Source organism: Manis pentadactyla, chromosome 4 (genome assembly GCF_030020395.1).
Source record: "Manis pentadactyla isolate mManPen7 chromosome 4, mManPen7.hap1, whole genome shotgun sequence".
Lineage (NCBI taxonomy): Eukaryota > Metazoa > Chordata > Mammalia > Pholidota > Manidae > Manis > Manis pentadactyla.
The window spans coordinates 176,389,969-176,410,638 of NC_080022.1; the positions used below are offsets into that span (position 1 = coordinate 176,389,969).

Sequence of the window (20,670 nt, forward strand, 5' to 3'; positions counted from 1 at the left end):
TCTATGTCTGGTGCCAGTTGTGCTCAAGAAAAAAAAAGTGGGGGCAAAACAAACACTGAGATAGAGGTGGCAAATAAACTTCGTTCTTTAAAAAACAAGGGGTGGAGGATATTCAGCCACTTATCCTATTCATTCTCAGTTACTTGAAAAAGCACTTCCTTGGAATTTCCAAAAATTATCTTGTACCCCATGGCTTTATATGTTAGGCTCCATGAAGGCCCTTCTGCCTTGTTTGTTATTATTATAGCCCAAATGCTGAGCAGTGCCCGACATATAACCATTTGCTGAACTGAATGATAGCCGTTACCATTACCTGAACACTTTATCACCTTCCCCTTCCCCAGTTAAATCCTAATGTTTTTCAGGACTTAGTTTAGAGATTCCCTTCCTTCAGAGTTTTCCCTTGCAACTTCTACCATCCCCTACCCACCCCTCTAAGTCAGGTGACCCTCCTATGGTCTCGGGGATCTCATTCTTATCTTGATCACAGACCTTATTGGCTGTAACATAATATAATCATATCCCTACATGACTGAACAAACAGATATCCTGTATGTATATTTTGTCCTAGCCATTCAATCATGGACTAAAAATAAAAATTTCTAAGAGTCCCAGCAATAAGATGACATCTCAATTTCTTCATTTAATTCACTTAATAAATATTTATTGAGTACCATCATAGGCCCTGGAGCTACAATAACAGGGTGACCTGCTAAACAATATCCTGAAAATTGCTTTTTAATGATGATAAGGCACTTGTTATAAGATCTACTGAACTACATGGGACATAGCACAGCATGGAGGATACAGTTAATGATTCTGTAACATCTTACTGCGTTCATAGATAGCAACTGCACTAGAGGGGGGCAAGGATTTAATAATATGCTGAATGTTCAACCATTATGTTGTATATTTGAAATCAACATAAGATTATATATCAATACTTTAATTAAAAAAAAAAATTACTGACCTAGAGCAGTATAAACCAAGAAAGGAAATCCAGTAAAGCTAGTAGATAAACAGAAAGGGACGCCTTCAGGAGGGTGATTATTATATGTATGTTCTTACCATGTGAAGATATTTGAATGTTCTTACCGTGTTGGGCGTTCCCATTGAGTAGTTCTTGTTATGTGGTTTAGATATTGGATTCTTCCAGAGGCTGTTCGCCTTTCTTCCCAACTTAAATAAAAATTGAGAGATAAGGCATTAAGAGGAAGCTGGATACCAAATGTTTTTAGTGTGATAATCAAGCCACTCAGACACTGCTGTTAGGAGTCAGGAATGACAAACTGAAAGATCAATATACAGAATATAGGAACTTTTTCAATTTATTTTTAAAACTATACAGTGTATCTTCTGGATTCTGAAACTTCTAAAATATTTACACTGAAGTATGACTAATATTTTCCATTAGCCAAACTTTGGGAATTTTTCAATAGTGGAACAACACCCAATTAATTTATACTAATTTCTCCAGAATTTTGTGGGGGAAAAAAGACTATCCTAAAGTTAAAAATCACACGTAATTCTTAAAAAATTTTTAAAGCATTTAACCTACCAAACCTAATTTTTTAGAAATGAATGCCACTTGCTCAACATCTAGTTCCTATAACAAAAAAAAGGCAAATGACTATGGAATTGTGGTAATGTTATTATTTCCACCAAAACATTTGGAAGCCTTAAAAAATAGAAAATAAGGAGATGCTAAGAGGTTTTCTTCCCCTGTGATTATGAATAAAGTATAATAATGTAAAGCAAGCTCAGAATAATAAGCCTTATTATTATATTGTTGAATCCCTCAGTATTGATTAGCTATTTCACCCTAAACTTCCCCCTCTAAAGTGCCAAAATCTACCTGACATCCACAAAAGTTAACATACATCAAGAAGCTAAAGTGATCTATAAACAAACTTAAATTATAGTAATTTATAACAGTTCAAACAAAAAGATCAAATTGCCATAGTTTGAATGTAAATTTTGATGTCAAGAATAATTTAAGTCAAAACTTAACCAATTATATACTTTAAATGGATAGAACTTATTGTACATAAACCATGCCTAACTGGTTACTTAAAAATACTTTGAAAGTCAAAAATAAAATCAGTTAAGTATCAAAACTAGTACCAAACAAAGATAGAAAGCAGTGATAAAAAACATGAGCTCTGGAATCAAGGCTTAAATTTGTGTTCCAGCTCTGCCATTTACTATGTGGCTTTCAGCAAGTTACTTAACTTCTGAGTGTCAGTTTTCTTAATCTGTGAAAAGAATGAGGGTTAACAGTAGTAGTAGCAGTAGTAATAACAGTGGCTAATTATTTATTAAGCACTTACTACATGCAAAACGTGCTAAATTCTTTATATGAATGACTTCATTTAATCCTCACAATAATTCATGGCATATATACTATTATCATCATCCTCTTTATAAATAAATGTAAACCAAAGCTTACAGAAGTTAAATAAATTGACTATAGTCATAAAGCTAGTAAGCAGAAGAGTAATTAAGGATCGACCCTGATGGCCTAATCCCAGAATCACATACATGAGAATTAAATACATAGATAGATATAACGTATTATATAAAGTGCTTACAACAGTATCTGATATATGCATGGTCAATTAATGTTACTATGTTATTCTAACTACTATTATAGAAATTCTCTATTCTATCCCTCTAAATAGAGCAATGGCTAACTCGATCCTGTTTTGAGCACTATAAATCAAACAAAAAATGTGTATCTTCTAATATATAGTATTTACAGGAGCATTACATTTGTCTCCTTGTCAAAACTCTTAAAAACCAAAGTTAAATATCTAATTAATGGCTTATTTTATAAATTTTTTGTGACAAGATCCCTCACTGATTTTCCAAGTTTAAGGAAAACCAACATTTTGGAACTTACCAGCAAATTTTAAAGTTAACACAATAAACACCAATTTATTTCTCATTATTTTAAGGATATTACCTACATATTTTTCATTAATGATTTTTAGCTTACCCATCTGGTAAATCATTATCAAACAAACGACTACAGTCCACAACTTGTCCTCCTGTGCCTATTCGGTCTCTGGACTGAAGACTTACTATTGAACAACAAAAACATTACTAAGCAACATAGAACTAGAAAGAATTATTACAATTTAAAACATACATCTTCTAAAAACATCTGGCCTAACTTATTTTAATAAGCTTTAGAATGAACTCTTTAGTTTCTATCAAATTCTGCAATTTATTTTTCCATGAAATTTTCCCTTTTAGGGGTAATATTAGAATGTTAAGGTTTTCTACACTTCATGGAAGAGAGTCTAATTCCTTTTTTCTCATTGTACTGGGACAACACAAGGCCACTACTGCATTTAAAAAAAAAGGTGTAACACATGAAAGGTTTACTCATATACAGAGGAATTTGGAAAGTTCACATTAATTTGGGTTTACTTTTTGACCCATCTTAAAAAAATATATACCAGATTCTGGCAATAGGGCAATATTTGGATTTCATGAGTTAAAACAGTACCTCATCATAAAGAATAGTATAAAACTACCACTATAAACATGGAAGCAAGAAATGTGAACTCTAGACTAGCCTCTACCAACTAGTTTAACACTGTGACCTTGAACATAACATTTAACATTCTTGAGGTTTAGGTAATCCCAATGTGAATAATGGGGAAATTAGGCTAACTGATATGCTTAAATCCTTCCTTGTTTCTCTAGTATTCTTTAATTCTATTTTTGCAACTCTCCCGAAAGATAGAAGGGGTACAGGCAAACCTGACTGTAACCCAACTTCTAAAAGATTTAATAGGTTACTACATAAAGTATGATGACATCTTTAAAACCCTTCAGTCTAAGAAGGGTCTCAAAATTCTGAAATCTTCCAGCTCTGTAAAAATTCTGAAAAAGTCATAAAGTTTAATGTATTATTCCTTTATACATCCATTTACAGCAGGCAACACTGTAACACACCTTCTCAGCTAATGTAAAGAAATGTTATGTGAAAATTGTACTAGAAAATTACATTGTTTTTATACAGAAAAGCTAAGTGAAATGCTTATGAAAATAATCACAGTAGAAACAATGTATTTTCTCATTAGCTTTATAATAAATAATATTAAAGTTCAAAATTAAGGATTTCATGAGCATCAATGTATATATACAGAATCCTGTATTACAAAACACCTAATTAATTTTTAGGTGGAACTATGTTTTTAAATGGCCTAATTCTTGCAATATATGAGTCAAAGAAACTATGTTTTTAGAGTACTGTTCATAATACTAAACATCAGAAACCTAAATATCCAACAATAAGGGACTTGGTTAAATTAATTATTTGCCCACATGGACTACCATACAACCTTAAAAAATGCAATAGAAATGTATATCCATGGACACACACACAGAGAAAGATATTTAGGACAGAATAAAACAGGTTACTTAAAAGTTTGTATGGTATAATCTCATTTTTAAAAACAGAGAGAAAAGGAACACACCAAAGTGATGACAACGATAGCCTATTATGGGTGCTCCTTAGGTTCTCTATCTTTATTTTGATTTTATTTTATAAGAATAAAAATCAAAAGAAAAACTTCACAGGAGATGTGAAGAACTGAGTAAGTTTTAATAGCAAGGGAAAAGTTCTGGGTGTCATCTCAGTTTGGGAGATTTTTTGTAAGGTTTTTGGTTTTTTTTAATCCAAAAAGTTTAGGTCAGCTTGAATGAAGTCAAAATTCACTTAACTTTAAATTCCACACTTACTTACCTACTATCTGTCCTCTAACTGTATCATTGTCATTTGGCCCAAGTTTGCATAAATCCAACCTCTGATCTATTTGAAATCAACATAAAAGAAAAGCAATTAAAAAATAAGCTGGTATCAGAGAGTCTAACATCTACAGAGTGAAGTAAATTTCCACAATCCATTAGAAATCAGGCCTATCACTTAAAAAATTAATCATGTTTTAATGATGAAACAAATGTTTAAAATTCTCTAACTGCATATGTAATTAGCATAAATGTCTCAGCAAAAGTTTTGATAAATTTGGATTTCAAAAACCATAAGACACTGGAATACTGCCAACATGCAGTTATTTTCTTGCCAAAAATTTCAGACCACTTGGTCTAAGTATTGGCCTGCCACCTAATATTTGTTGTTCTTAAGCAATTTATCCCTGAGTCTTGATTTTCTCATGTGAAATAGTAGTTAGTACCTACCACACATTTCTTAAGGATTAAATCAGATAATTATATAAACCTCTTCGCACAGTACCGGCACGTAAGTGTTCAATAAATGTTAGTTGTCACTGTTACTTTTTAATCTACCCATTTCAAGTTACCAACCCACACACAGAGTAAGTATTAATGAGAAGCCAAGTATAAACTGTAAGATAAGGGTTTGAGTCAGTTCTGCTACTAACTCATTTAGAGGCAACTCATGTATTCTCTCATTCCTCATTGATAAAACACATATAATCTACAAAACATGTATAAGATACAACACTGGCCTGGTCAGTTACTGTAGGAACAGTGTTTACCATAGCATGTTGCTTTTATTTTGATTACAGCACTGAAAACTGCATTATTTTACAACTATATACCATCTGTTTACTTAAATAAATCATGAATTGATAAAAGGACACCATATCATAGTCTTGGCATTCTCCACTTCAATCTGGCAGAACACTACATCAGGTGGTCAACAAATGCTTGATAAATATTTCTGCACATCAAAATGCCAAATAAATTAATGCAACGAAACATTCGCAAGCAGCAGAAAGTAAAACCCATGACCCAAAACTATTATGCCTGGCTATCCAACCAAAAATACAATTTTCCCCTTGCAAAATAAATGGACACTACTAAATCAGCTATACAGTGGACTTGTGCAGAGCAGCTGCACTTCCCCTGTTCAGCCCTTCCTATGTGTCCTGCTCCCCTTGCCAGGAAGCCTTTTGCCCTTGCTTCTTAGAGGACGGGATTTATGATTTTTTCACCTTTAAATCATCAGGGTTTCAAATAAGTCCCTCACACATTAGAGATTCAATAAATGTTGGATAAATTGAATCAGAGATAAGGTCATACATGTGACCTGTATAAGTTTTCAGCTTGCCTGTTTGGCTGAGTAATTAAACAGTTTGTTTTTATATGCTACATCTTTTCCAACCCCAGCATCTTCTATCTCCTATTGGTTACCTGTCTACCCAGAAATAGGAGAAATTCTCAGGTGCCTTTAAATTTCCCTGACTGAGAACTTCTAGTTCAATTTTCTCCCTTTTCCCTTTTAACAATGTTTATATCTCTGGACTGTGGTGTCATACTACATTAAAAGAGATCATCCCATATATATCTAATATTCAAAGCTAAATTTACTTCTTTTATTTATTTGTTTCCTTAGCTAGATTCTACATAAAATTTTAACATAAGCATCTGGCTAAAATCCCATGACAATGAATGACTAACAATATTTTTTATATTATATAAGAAAGAGTTCTATAGAAACAAAAAAATTCTGTTGAAAAAGTTATTTCCATTTATGTCCTAATGGAAATATCCCCTAAAAGATGATCTGTCACCTGGCTACATGAATTACACATATGCTGAGTCAACTTCTCAATTCAGTAGGGAAATCACTTCTAATGTCTTAATCTTGATCTAATTTTCTAAATGCCCAGGTTGGTGAAAAGTCAAGCTATTGCTAGGTAGTTAATATAAGCTGACTCACATTCAAAATAATATCTTGCCTTTCTTTAACTTTTCTCACAGCAGTTTTATATATCATTCTTATTCACTAATAACTCCCCCTTAAGTGCCACCTTAAACACTCCAATCACTTAAATTAAACTCAGCTTCATCTCATAAATCCACCAAAACCAGAGAAGGGTTCTAAGAAATAAAAAAGGTATATATAATACTCTTTTTATTATTTTTTTTAACTTCTGGATATCAATCATCTCTTAACACTTATAAATAAAATCAATGGAAACTTAAGTATCAGTCAGCTCTTATTTAGTTCTAGGTTTCATATATTTAAAATGTTGTGATCTTAGTGTAAAGTCCACAAAATAAACTTAGACCAGAATTTTTACCAATGTTTCAAATATACAGAGGAAGTAAAGTTTTTGGACCCTTGCCTCCCCCCAAAAAATATATATTCATTTATACATATTTATATCTTTTAAAGTACTAGTATCTACTCACAGCCAGTGTCTTTGAGGCGGTTGATGGCATTGGAAAGAAGACGAACACAACCAAGAAATCCAGCACCTTGTTTTTTATGGATCTTCTTGTGATTCCATACACTGATCGTAACTGAATCAGACTTTCCAATATACCTAAAAAAAAAAAAGATGACTGCATGAGTAATTGGTAATTATAAGTAGTTAGTGTAGTCTAAAGTCATAAATGTTCCAAAGTATGGCTAGATAATGCAAAATACGTTCTGAGTTCAAACAATCCATAGGATTGAATTTAATTTTTTTTAAATCTTTTAAGTAAAATCTAAAAGAAGTTCTTAATATATTCTTTATCCCATCTGCCATTCTCAGGCTGAGTAACAATTTTTGTTAGTAAACATACTATTTTAGTGACTAGTGTCAGAGAACACCTTGAGAGTTTATGGTTATTCCTAAGAACAAAAATCTTACAAGAACTATTTTCACAGCCACATTTTAAATATACTTCAGTGACATGACTTACTACCTCAAAGGATACTCAGTTCATTTTCAAGGGACCATTGTCAAGGCTGACAGACCAAAAATCTGACATACCTGTTATGTTTTAAAATGCTGTAGAACAAAAGCTGACTGTAACGCTTTTCCCCTGCTTCTTTCCTGTATGCAGGCCTTGAGAGAGCAGGACTCTTGCAGATTTCACTTCACTGCCTGCAGACAAGCAGAGCAGGGGAAAGCGTTACTGTACTTGTCTGTGCATATACCTGCAAGTATGTAAAAGCTCTACCTCAGCCAATTGTTGACATGGTGCCATCCCATGCAAAAATGTAATAAAATAACAATTATATCAGTAGAACCCCAACTATATTTCAGTGACTCTAACAGGTCAAATTTTTGGTCCAGCAACCTTGACCTCAAAGTGTCATTCTGTAAAGCAGTAATATCAGAAAAATTTACCTAGTATATAAAAAAGCCTAAACCACTTAAGTGAGGACTAAAATTTTTACATGAGGAACATGGAAGTCACACTTGGTTGAATCCAACTGCGCTCAAAGCATTCCCACCCCCCACTGGACTTGTAATTATGCAACCTAATATATTCTTTTTTAAAAACCAAGTCACTTTGAATTTTACTTCTGTAGCTTGTAAATCAAAATATCTGGACTAAAATATCATTCAGCATGCATGTACCTGTTTCCCAATAGACTTAACAGACCTAACTTGGAAAGTATCTATTACATGATATGTCAAAATTCTAGAACTAGAATCAAGTGTTAAACAGCTAAATCACCCCAAGACAAACACTAAAAAAAAAAAAAAAAATCACTTTAAATCCGTTTTCTAACTGGTAAGCCTGATTTATAAGTATGTTAAAATATTGATTCCCTCAGGCCTTAAAACAGCCTACCACTGGCTTAAGCATCCTGTCAGGAGGCTAGCTGTCAAGGCCCAGAGAGACCTTGAGAACATACGTGGAAAATAGGGGGGTTTCTATCAACTGTGTCCTTGAATGACTGTGTGACAATGTCTCACCTCCCTGCCAAATGGACTTTATATACAAAGTATACTTCTACTGCATTAAGCCACTGCAAATTTGGGGTTGTCTACTGTATCATCCTGCTCTAACCAATAAAGGGACAAAATACAAAGGGCCTTGTCAGCTACGATATGAACTCTCACTTTTACTCCAAGACAGGAAGCCAATGGGTGATTTGGAGCAGAGGAGTAACAAGATTTTAAATATGTTTTAACAGAATCACTTTAACTTCTGTGTTGAGAAAGATTGCAGGAGCAAGGTTAGAAAAGCAAAGAATCTAGGGCAGGGGTCAGCAAACCACAGCCTGTGAGCCAAATCCAGCAGAGCACTAAGTATAGTATGATTTCATTTTTTTTTCAAGGATAAAAAACGCTAGTAAGTTTTAAGGCCATAATAAAAATATTTAGAATGTCTACATCTCTCCACCCACATCACCACTTTTCTAACAAAAAGGCATCATTTTCTATTGGCTAGATTCCTCCACAGTGTTGGAACTAGTCTCCTTGCCATTCTTGCCTCCCTCTAAGCCATTCTTCATGTTATAGCCAAAGTGTCTATTTTTGGATATAAATCTGGTTATAGCATTTCAATATTCCCCATTACTTTTAGAAGACTATTCAAACTGATTAATAGGCTTTAAAGGACCCTGTGGAGCTGGCTCCTGCTTGCCTCTCTTTGTCTTTTTTTTAACCACACTCCCCTTACCTTACATGAACTTGCCAGTACTGCCTCTCTGAACTGTTTTCAGAATCACATTCTCTGTCAGCTCTGGGTCTTCACACAGACTACTTTTGCTTGGTGTCTTCCCATCTTTTCCTTTTTCATGTTAACCCATACTTAAGGTCAAAGCCTAAATGCCACTTTTCTAGAGAGCTCTTCCCAAATCCTAAATCAATATAAAGAAGTTCTATATATTTCCATAGCACCTTATACTTCCTCATATTCTTACCATTTATAATTTCCTATTTACTTGTATTTATACACCACTTGGCAGTAAACCTGGAGAACTATGTCTTATTCACTGTTTTGTAGCTAGGTCTCTGGACAAATATAAATATGACTGGAACTAAAAGACATGGCTTAAACAATCTAATTAATAACTCAAAAGCTTAGTTAGCTACATGGATGATAGCTTATTACAGTTATGCCTTCAAAATTCCTAAAGGTCAAATCAAGTAATAAAAATTTGTGACCTAATATATTTACTGAAGGCATCTAACACTTGAGAATTATATGCCATGTATTATTCTAAGCACTTTACATGTAGTATCTCAATCTTCATATCAGTCTTCTAAAGTAGGCACTATTATTGATGTTGTATTATTATTAATGGAAACTGACACACATGGGGTTAGACAATGAGCTGATGATTACACAGTAAGTGATAGAGGTGGGAAGCTAGGTAGTCTCACTTCTCTCTACTGCCTACCTTTTTACTTCCTATTTATTTACTGGTGAAGTTAACTTGGAGTTACTGAGCCATAACACTAAAGGCATAAACAAAATCATTATTCTTAGTTGTTTCTAGGTATCTTAATGTTGCAAACGAGACATGACATTTGTTCATGCGGTTTAGAAGGTCAAATTTCGATAACTGTTCAGGCTGAGCTAGATACTCTAAATAGTTCTAGAGCTAATGGTCTAGAAGTAGGTGAGATTTAAAGCATAGAGGTTTTGGTGGGAGATCTAAGATTAGTTTTTGTAGGTAAAGTCAAGTTGAACATTTTGAAGAAAAGTTGAGGTTGACTAAGAGTGAAGTAGAAAGACAGTGAAGCTTAAAAGGCTAAAGACTTGGAAAGTCAGGATATCATCACAGGTAACACGTTTACAACATGAGAGATACTGAAGTAGAAGTCTAGATAGCATGTGGTAACTGAATCAGCAACCTGAAGAAAACTGAAACCTAAGCAGGGAGGAATAGATAAGAAACAAGACTATACCTGCCACCAAACCTCTTACATATTCCCAAACTGTAAGCCCTAGATATTGTAATGTGTAATGGTGATGGTGGGGCTGAAACAGAAGATTGGTGAAAGTGCTTAAAAGGAATGGAAATATCTGACTCCTTTCCCCAACCAAGTTCATCCTCATCCCTGGCAGGAGACCAAAGGTTTATTTTTCTGAAAAATTCTCTACTCAGGAACACTAGGCACAGCTGAGGGAGAAGGCAAAATTCCATAATAAAAACAGGAGTATAAGGAGGTTAATCTAATGAATGGAGAGACCTCCTAGTATCTCACATGGTTCAGCTCCAAGAACACTAGCATCTAAGAATATAGCACCCAGGCAGGAGATGGGAGGATTCTCCTGCAACAAAAATGTCGTGGTCACACCTAATTATCCTATCGAATTAACCGGCTCTACCCAGAAGCATGATTGGGAGCTCTATATTTATAAAGATCCTCTAAGAGACTCAAATAAAACTAATAGAAAAAAAGGAACTCTGAATAAAGAGAGGCAATGAAGTAGCAGAAGAAAACTGTAATTAATACTCACTTCTCTCATCAGAGAAGATATTTCATCCAAGAAATAAGAGGAAGTTATGAAAAAGGGATAGTCAGAAAGCAAAATTATCTGAGGAGTTAAAAACATGAGGGCAGAAATTACAATAAAAGAATGCCAGAAAACTAAGTTGGGAACACAGCCCAGATATTTCATCACAGTTTTTAATTTTTTAACAAAGATTTTTTTATTAAGACTATTTTTTTAAAAACCTCGATAAAATATCAGAGAAAAAAGAGGACAACCAAATGATGATCACATTCAGGAGGGATAACATCCAATAACAGAAGTTCCAGAAAATGAAAAAGAGAGAAAGAAAATGGAGGAGAGGATATCATCTATAAGTAAATAAATAGAAAATTTTACCATAACTAGAGTTTCAGTATCCAGACTAAATGATGCCATTAGGTATCTAAGCACTTTGTATTATATACAAAGTCCACCAACAAAAATTTAACATCATGTATTAAGAGAAAACCCTGAAATCTTCCAATGGAAAACAATAATCATGAATGATCAAAATCAGAATGCCAACAGCAATACACTAAACCTACACTGTCCAAACGGTTGCCACCAGCCACACGGAGCCACTGAGTACCTGAAATATGGCTAGTCCAAACTGAGACACTCTGTAAGTGCAAAACAAACCTGATTTCAAAGTAAAAATAAATGAATAAAACATAATGCAATTACCATTTTATATTGATTACATGTTGAAAGGAGAATGTTTTTGATATATTGAATTAAATAAAATATATTGCTAAACTTAATTTTTTTCATATTTCTTTTTATTTTTTTTAGTTGGCTAGTGGAAAATTTAAAATTACAGATAAGCTCCCATCTGTGGCTCACATTACATTTGGCATTGCTGATCTAGACCTAAAAGACAATGGAGCTATAAAATAAGCATAATATCTAGAAACAGAAGAAAATGCCAGAATAAAGAAGCCAAAGTTACTGAAAGCAGTAACCTTGAGAATGGGAATCAGGAATAAGAATGGGGCAGAGAACTGTTATTTTCCCAGTAAAAGCTTTACAGTATCATTTGCCCTTTTTAAGAGGTACATATACTTTATGATTAAAATAAAATTTAAAAGAAACCATCATATAGAAACAAAAAGAATGCCTGTACAGTATATACAGAGAAGACAAGTAGTGATTCTATAGCATCTTACTACATTGATGTACAGTGATTGTAATGGGGTATGCGGGGGGGACTTGATAATAGGGGGAGTCTAGTAACCATAATGTTGTTTAACTAATTGTACATTAACAATACCAAAAAAAAAAAAGAATGCCTGTAGTACACCCCAATTATGATTTCAGGTTTTCCACTTATAACTGGCCTAAAAGGAATTAATACCTTTATATTTGACTAAAATAAGGTTCTCTACACTGTGTATACATTTTGTTCTTCAAAGGGTTGTTAAGGGCATTTCATCTTCCAAAACTGGCTATCAATAAGCCAAAGTAGGTTAGGTTTTCCCACTAAGTTTTATATCCCTTTGTGAGGACCAAATTATACCACAGATCAAACTCAGATCATTTTCAGTGTTTCTTTTCAAAGACAATATTAAATAATACTGATTCTATGTTTCATTTCAAATTTATCATTTAAACCTACAAGTCATAATGCTGATTCCACTTTGGATCAAGTGTATTCTTCACAGTATCTGTAGAATGGCATTGCCCAGATCCATCAACGACCACCTTTGCAAATGGATCAGGAAGTCCTGTGGAAAAAGGGAAGTTTTTTTTTAAAGAATATTTTGACATGGAAAAAAAAGATTATATGAAGATTACTATTTGCTAAAAAGATTATTCCATTCTTTATAAAAAACATTTAGGTATAAATAAAACATGGCTCATTTCTAAACTAAGTTAAAGTTAATTCTACATTAAATTCCAAAAACTACTTTTTCTTGTTCCTGTCTCAAAACATTCTCAGCTTAACTATCAAAGTCTAGAGGTTACCTCATAATGGGGAAGTTTTTACAGTCTTTATCAGGCCTTGGACCCCAGGAATGTGAATGCTTAAAATATTCCTGGCTCTTTTAGAGCTTTTCCAAGGTCTCCCTTAATAGCTCATTTAAAGAGCTTCTTACAGGTTTCCACACAGCACAAGGGCTACAAAGAAGTCAAATTAGCCAAAAAGTTTTCTACCATGAATGATGGCAAGTTGAAACAAAAAATCTAAATACCCTGCCTTAAAAGAGCTTACTATCTAAATGGGGAGATAAAAATACCATACATTAATTTTTTTAAAAACCCTGAGAATAACGGGTAAGATTCCTCAAGGGAGGAACAACCTAAGACAGGCACAGTCGCAGGGGGGCCATCAGGTGAGAAATTGGGGATCAACAGAGGTGAGGCTTAGAACCTCACCCCCCCGTTCTGAGAGAAATCTTCTGCATACGTGGATGTTTTATTGCCCTGGTCTAGCTTGGATTAACACATAGTCTACAGGCACACACCTGATCATCTACATGTGCTCTCTTACAACACTAAACTATGTTTTCTACCTTTATCTTGTATCTACCTACCACTTCAGCATTTTATTAAAAATAATAATAATAAAGAGAGAAATGTGGTATCCACATATAAATCAAGTATAAAAACCAAATGAGTATTCATATTTGAACTGACTGTTTATAGTTCATAATGCATGAGCAAAACCGAAAGTTTCTGTGATGACTGCCCTTGTACTGTTCACTATGTAACTTATTCATTATGTAAGAATTTGTTCTACATGTAAAAACTTGTTTGTTATGCCTCAGAAGATTGGAGACTGACAAAAATTAGGCTTGGGGTGGAATAATGATTGTGCATTGAGCATTGACTCCCCTATACAGAATTTTATTGTCGTTAACAACAATTTGATCAATAAATATGAGAGATGCCCTCACAAAAAAAAAAAAAAAAAAAAAAGAAGGACAGACTTCCAATGGTAAAATAAATTAGTAACCGGGATGTAATGTATAGCATAAGGAATATAGTCAAGATATTGTAACAGCTTGGTAGGGTGATAGCTGGAACCTAGAATTATGTATATAAATGTTCTACCACTGTGTTGTACACTTGAAACTCATGTAATGTAATACTGTGTGTCAACTACCCTTCAATAAAAAAAACAAAAACAAAACAAAACAAAAAACCCTGAGAATAAACAAGTGTTTGTACTAATTATCAAGAAAACACTTTTAATACTATGTCAGGCACTACCTAAATGCTTTAAATATATTAAATCTCTTAATCTCCACAATAACCCTATGGGGTAAATATGCTATAATCTCTATTTTACTGATGAGGAAACTGAGGCGTAAAGGGGCTATTTAACTAACTAGCCCAAGGTCACAGAGTAGTGTCAGAGCCAGCATCTCAAGTTTAGATTCTAAACCCATAGCTCTCAATGTCATGCTCTTAACCGCTATGCTGTATCATACCTCGCACTCACTATGCGGTGCAATAGTGAGTACAAGTAAGAGCTCAGAAAAACAGAACAATTTGAGTTTGAACAGTAAAGAAAGACTTCTTCCCCACCCCACCTTTTTGAGGGCATGGGACTCATTTAGGCTTTAAAGGATAAACAGGAAGAGTGACAAGGAAGGTATGACAATATTTGAAGGGCTTTGTTGGGTCCAACCAAAGCATTTGTACTTAGGTATAAAAAAGTAAGTACTGTTGTAGAGATAAGACTAATCCAGTAAGAGAGGCTTAAAGTCAGAAAATAAAGGTTTGCAGTGACTGAGTTGGATAACAGAACCATTTTAGATTCCTCAGCATGGCTGTCAACACAGTTTTATTTTTCTTCTTGTGGTATTGAGGGTAGACTGGAAGAAGCAACAGCTAGAGGTTCAGAGATCATCTATGAAGCTGTTGTAAATTTCACCCAGTAGGATGAAGATTGGTAGGATGAGCAAGCAGACGACCCCAAACAAGGAAAAATCACATGAAAAGGAAAGGACAGTAAAGAAAGCTACTCTGAAAGGCCTTATATGAATTTACAAGAAACTAATGCCAATGACTACAGTTTTTAGCCCTAAATAACAATGAAAATAGTGGTCCTTTTGACCAAAAAAAAAAAAAGGAACAAGAAGAAGAAAATAGAGCTAAACAAAATGATAGAAACAGAAGTGACAATTTAGATTTTAGGCATATGAGATAGTATAGATTTCCTATGGACAGCAGAAACTACTAGCACAAAACTTTGGTAACTGTTGATAACTGGAGAAACTTTGCACCTTGATTTCTATGCTAGTTATTTTTTAAAGCCAAGATACTAATTTGCCAAGATTCAAGGCCAGCCAGAAATCACCTATCCAATTCCCTAATTTTACGATTCTGTGACCTGTCAATTTCAAACAGTAAGAGAAAACCAAAATTTAAGTATTTAAGAAGAAACTTGGTGAGGATATCAATCTATTTAACTATATTGTTCTTGAAGTTTAGCACTATTCATGTTATTTCAATAATACCTAACCATTTGTAAATGTATTTAATAGAAGAATACTTTTCCCTCCACCTTTGATAACATTATTTTCTCCTGGTAGAAATCCACTCTATCTTGTTTGTTTGATTTTATTATCTAAACATATAAATGTATGCTTATTAGCAAAAACAAACAAAAATCACATTTCTAGCTTTCTGTTTGGATAATGTCTAACTGGTTAAAAGAATTAAGGACTAAGAAAAACAACTTTTTCCCCTCACAAAAACACTAGATGAAGCTGCCAGATCCTTGGTTAAGTATGAAAGTCTTAAGTTCCATCCTCCTATGTTTCTCTTCTGTTAAACAAGCTCTATACCCTAACAACAACAACAAATACCTAGGTTTCAACTTACCTGACTATATCATTCTACAAAAATTTAACTTGAGAGCCAAGTTACTGGAATGTGGTCAGAAGCTGTCAGGTTTTCTGAAGTTAGTGGGACCTCTAGTGGTAAATATAAACTGGCTGAAGTCTTTTCTGTGTCTACAATTTTCTCAATTCTCCCCTCCATATTGAGTCATATAAAATAGATAAAGTTCAAGAACTTCCTCATTACACAAATGCACTTGAGATGCAAATAATAATAAAACAAAAATTTCAACAGAAAAGTGAGTTACTTACCAGAGAAAATAAAGCTTTATTTTTCACTAGGGTAAAACACATTGAACCAACCATCTTGGTCCTGAGTGGACTTATTTGGCCCCTCTACAACACCTTAACATAGTATCTTACAAATCTTGTAATTAGATGTTGCATAAAAGAAAAACTTTGATATGAAAGAAAACATTCTTTACAAAATACAGATAATGGATAAATGGATAGATATGTGATAAAGTTAATGGTAGAATCTAAATGGTGGGTAGTATTTAGATTAATACTATGTCAGGCACTTCTTCACATGTAATATTCTTCACATGTTCCTATGTCTGAAAATTTTCCTTTTAAATTTGGGGTAAAGGGGGAATAACTTATTTTTTAAGAGCCAATAAGCTTGAAAATAGTTCAAAAATATGAGTTATCAAAAATTCTCTCAGCAAGGGTAAATACCCTGGAATAAACAGTATTATCTCCAATTATACAAATTACTCTACAAAGATAACACATGGCTTTTTCCTATAGTTAAGAAAATACATATATATATCATCAGCCAATAGTTATGCTTCATATTAAAATTTATTTTCCCATTCAACACATTTTAATAAAACTGAATTATAAGCAAAAAATTGACTGTATTTCAGTATCAATGATAACTGCATTCTGATCAATAAACACAGTCTCACTCTAAAAGATTTAGGAACTATTATTTAATTCTTTCTCTGAAATTAACATGGTCAACCCTCAGCTTACAAACAGATCAAAAATAGATGTAAATCCATCACAGAGGGAGGCTCTTAGCCAGTGTGAACCTGGGACATATTCCATCTCTGGCTGAGTCCCTTCTGAGAATCCCATTCTCAGGATTGGCTCTCCTGTTCCCTTTCTAGGGCCATCAAGTGTTTCTTGCATTCTGGGTTTTAAAGATAATCACACAAATTGCCCTAATTTTATCCCTGAATCAAGCTCACATTCTTTATAAATTTTATCAGTTTTTACTGCTTATGCCAATGAAAAAGGGGAATATTTCCTTATTTCCTTCTCTTTTTTTAACCTACAACTTACAGACAGATAAAGGTCACATAGATGATAACTATATTTCAACTATTTCATAGATGAAAACTCTCAGAGGTTTACAAAGAATTAAAGTAAGCCTCCTCTAGATTTCCTAGGAAAACTGAGACAATGATAACTGGATATTCTACTGAAGAATCTGTGTCTTGGAACTCTGGAGGAAGGAGAATTTGGGAAGGAAGACTGGGGGACAAACTGAAGATTGTATCTTTAAACCAGAGCAGATTATCTTGGAGGGTGTATAAGCAGCTTTGAGGGCATGCATTCTTCTCTTCCTTCCCTTTCTCCTTGTCACCTGCCCATCCAATCCTATTTGCCACTTTATAGTCCTACTACAAGGATGAATCCTGCCTCTGATCAACCGTAAGAAGGGTAAAAGGAGTACACATTGGTTTATTAGGTTATTAACGACCAGGAGGAGGTAGGTAGTTCAGCAGAAGCCTGTGAAGATAAACACTGGTGACAACATGGATAAACAATGATGACATGCAGTGGGATGGAGGGCAGATGGTACATAAATTGGATGCTGCTTATAACTTTCTTCTTAACTGTCTCAAATTATCCTGTTTACCTGCTTTTTCATATAAGCACAGAATTTATAAACTTTAATTCATGTTCTACTCTAGAAAGACTGCAAATAATAAAATTTCAAGTGGAATTAATTATAAGTATGATTTAAAAATAATCAAGAGCTTATTATTTATTTTAATCAAACCCTTGAAAATTATCTAATGTCACATTACACAGCACACATGGCCAGTTTCTGCTTGCTGGTAGAACTTGAATTTTAAAATCTCATGACTCTTCTCTATTTCTAACTTCAAATATTTTACATATAAAGTTCTGCTGATATATATTTTTAGCAAAAATTGTATCATTGTTACTCAATAATTTAAAGCTATTCTAAGTATGACACTATAGGGTAAAGATTTTAAACACAGATGAGGGGTCCTTCCCAATCCTCCCTCACAAAACTTGATTCTAAATAAAGCCACAAAATATTTCACAACAGATTAGCAGAGACTGCAAATATGGGACCCAAACGTCTGCTTCAGGATCAGAGACATAAGAGCATCTATGACCAAATGTGGCAGAGACTTCTCTCCTATACTCTAGAAATTTCAAGCAGGCTGAATGAGACTTCTCTAACCTCTCCAAGGAATCCTAAATGCATGGGCAAAATTTTCTATGAAATGTTAGAAAAGGAAAAAGTGTTTACAAAATAATCCCAAACCTCTTTTAGAAATCTAGTAGTATGTACACTTTCAATATACATTACACATATCTGCAGATACATACCTGCACACATACACTTCACACAGATATGTGGGAGGGGTAAAGAAAGGGGCTAAAGCTTAAAAGAGCACAAATTCCTTCTTTTTTTAAATAGTGCCAAAACGCTCTGAACCAAAGCATTAATAAAACAACATAGAGTATATTTCTAAACAGAAAAGTCCCTAAACTAGACAATTCTGAAAATGCTATCCAAAAAATCTGCATACAATATACAACATTTAAAGTTAATTTACTTACGGAAAAAATCCTTTTTCACCAAGTTTTTTGCACAGAGTACTGTAAAGGAAACAGAAAATAAATGGGAAGAATTAAAATGAGAAGACTGCATTGTCAAAAGTTTCATTTTAAAACACTAAAAACACCAGTGAACAAGAAACACTAACTATAGCAAGGTATGAAATATGATCACAAACTTTCATTAGAGACTAGCAAAAGACAGCTGAACTGTGCTCGCAACTTCAGAAATGACCACCAGTAATAGCTGAGGACAAGTTTATAAATGTGGTATTCTAACAGGACCCACCCAATTCCTATCTTCCATCAAGATCTATTCTCAAAGTAGCTCAACAGCAAAAGAAAAATAGTTCTGAGGAGGAAATATGTAAATTTGGGTTGATAAATATTTTTTTATGATTTTTTTAGTTGAAGTATTGTTGATATACAATCTTACATTGGTTTCAAATGTACAACACAGTGGCTCAACAGTTACCCACATTATCAAGTCCTCACCCCTCTAGCGTGGCTACTATCTATCAAGACAGAAAGATGTTCAAGAATCACTGTGATTGCAAATTATTGTGCCCCTTTGTGCCCCCCAACCCTCCCTCCCACATGCCCCAGCCCCTCCTCCTTGGTAACCACAAGTCACTTTTCAGTGTCTATGAGTCTACTGCTGTTTTGTTCCTTCTGTTTTGCTTTGTTTGTATATTCCACAATTAAATGAAATTATATGTATTTGTCTTTCTCCACCTGGCTTATTTCACTGAGCATAATACCTTCTAGATTCATCCATGTTGTTGCAAGTAACAGGATTTCTTTTCTTTTTGTGGCTGAATAATATACACATATTTTTTTAAGAATGAACTTTTATGCCGAAGAGGATCATAAATAAGATAAAGCTTTCTTGATATTGATGAGATTTTTTTAAATACTGTTATTTACTCTCATTTTAAACTCCACAGAAACATTACAGGAGAGATATATTATCTTCTCCTAAATCACCAGCTCAATCACAAAATAGATCTACTATACTTTCCAAAGATTAGGAGTTAATATACTGAGCTAGATACCCCAAGTCCACATTCTCTGGGCTACCTTGCATTAAATTATTAGTTATATGGTGATGGATGCACAACCTTGTGAAGATATTAAAACCACTGAGCTGCACACTGTAAATGGGCAAGTTCTATAGTATGTGAGTTATATGTAATTTAAAAATTACTGCTTACAGGGAATATAGTCAATAATATAATATCTTTGTATGTCAACAGATGGCAACTACATTTATTGTGGTATTTGATAATGTATATAACTGTCAAATCACTATGTTGAACACCTAAAGCCAATATAATATTGTATATCAACTATATTTCAACTTTTAAAAAAGTAAAAATAGAGGTACATAATACAGTACTACTGGCTGTAATCACAATGCTATGCATTAGATCTCCAGGTCTTTTCATCATCTAACTGCAATTTGTACCCTGGAACTGTCAGTTAATCTAGAACATTGGAACAAAGTTAACACACTTAGGTTACAATTAGACGTTTTAATATCTGTTATTTGGGGGAAAGGAACTATGAGTAACAGCCAAATGTCATTAATAAACAAACTTTTCTTAATGTTAAAATAAAATTACTGCTTAGAGTCATAAAATTAACTTTTTAAATTCAAACTTACAAGTAATACAAGTGAAGGGAAAACAATTTCCATATATTTATAGCTTAATTCATAAGATGTCTATGAATGTAATGGTTAACTTCTACCCACTTTAACTCACAGTTTAAACTG

At 33.7% G+C, this 20,670-nt stretch overlaps 1 protein-coding gene across 4 annotated transcripts in view; it reads right to left on the reverse strand.

Moving 5' to 3' along the window:
- SMURF2 (SMAD specific E3 ubiquitin protein ligase 2) overlaps positions 1–20,670 on the reverse strand; it is a 125,642-nt gene that overhangs the window by 38,775 nt on the left and 66,197 nt on the right. For all 4 annotated transcript variants that reach the window (XM_036899747.2, XM_036899746.2, XM_057501624.1 and 1 more), the window contains 6 exons: positions 18,897–18,935; positions 12,830–12,938; positions 7,195–7,328; positions 4,760–4,825; positions 2,999–3,083; positions 1,096–1,179 (listed from right to left, as the gene is read on the reverse strand). In XM_036899747.2, the coding sequence (XP_036755642.2) occupies positions 1,096–1,179; positions 2,999–3,083; positions 4,760–4,825; positions 7,195–7,328; positions 12,830–12,938; positions 18,897–18,935 (517 nt within the window). The remainder of the gene's footprint in view (positions 1–1,095; positions 1,180–2,998; positions 3,084–4,759; positions 4,826–7,194; positions 7,329–12,829; positions 12,939–18,896; positions 18,936–20,670) is intronic.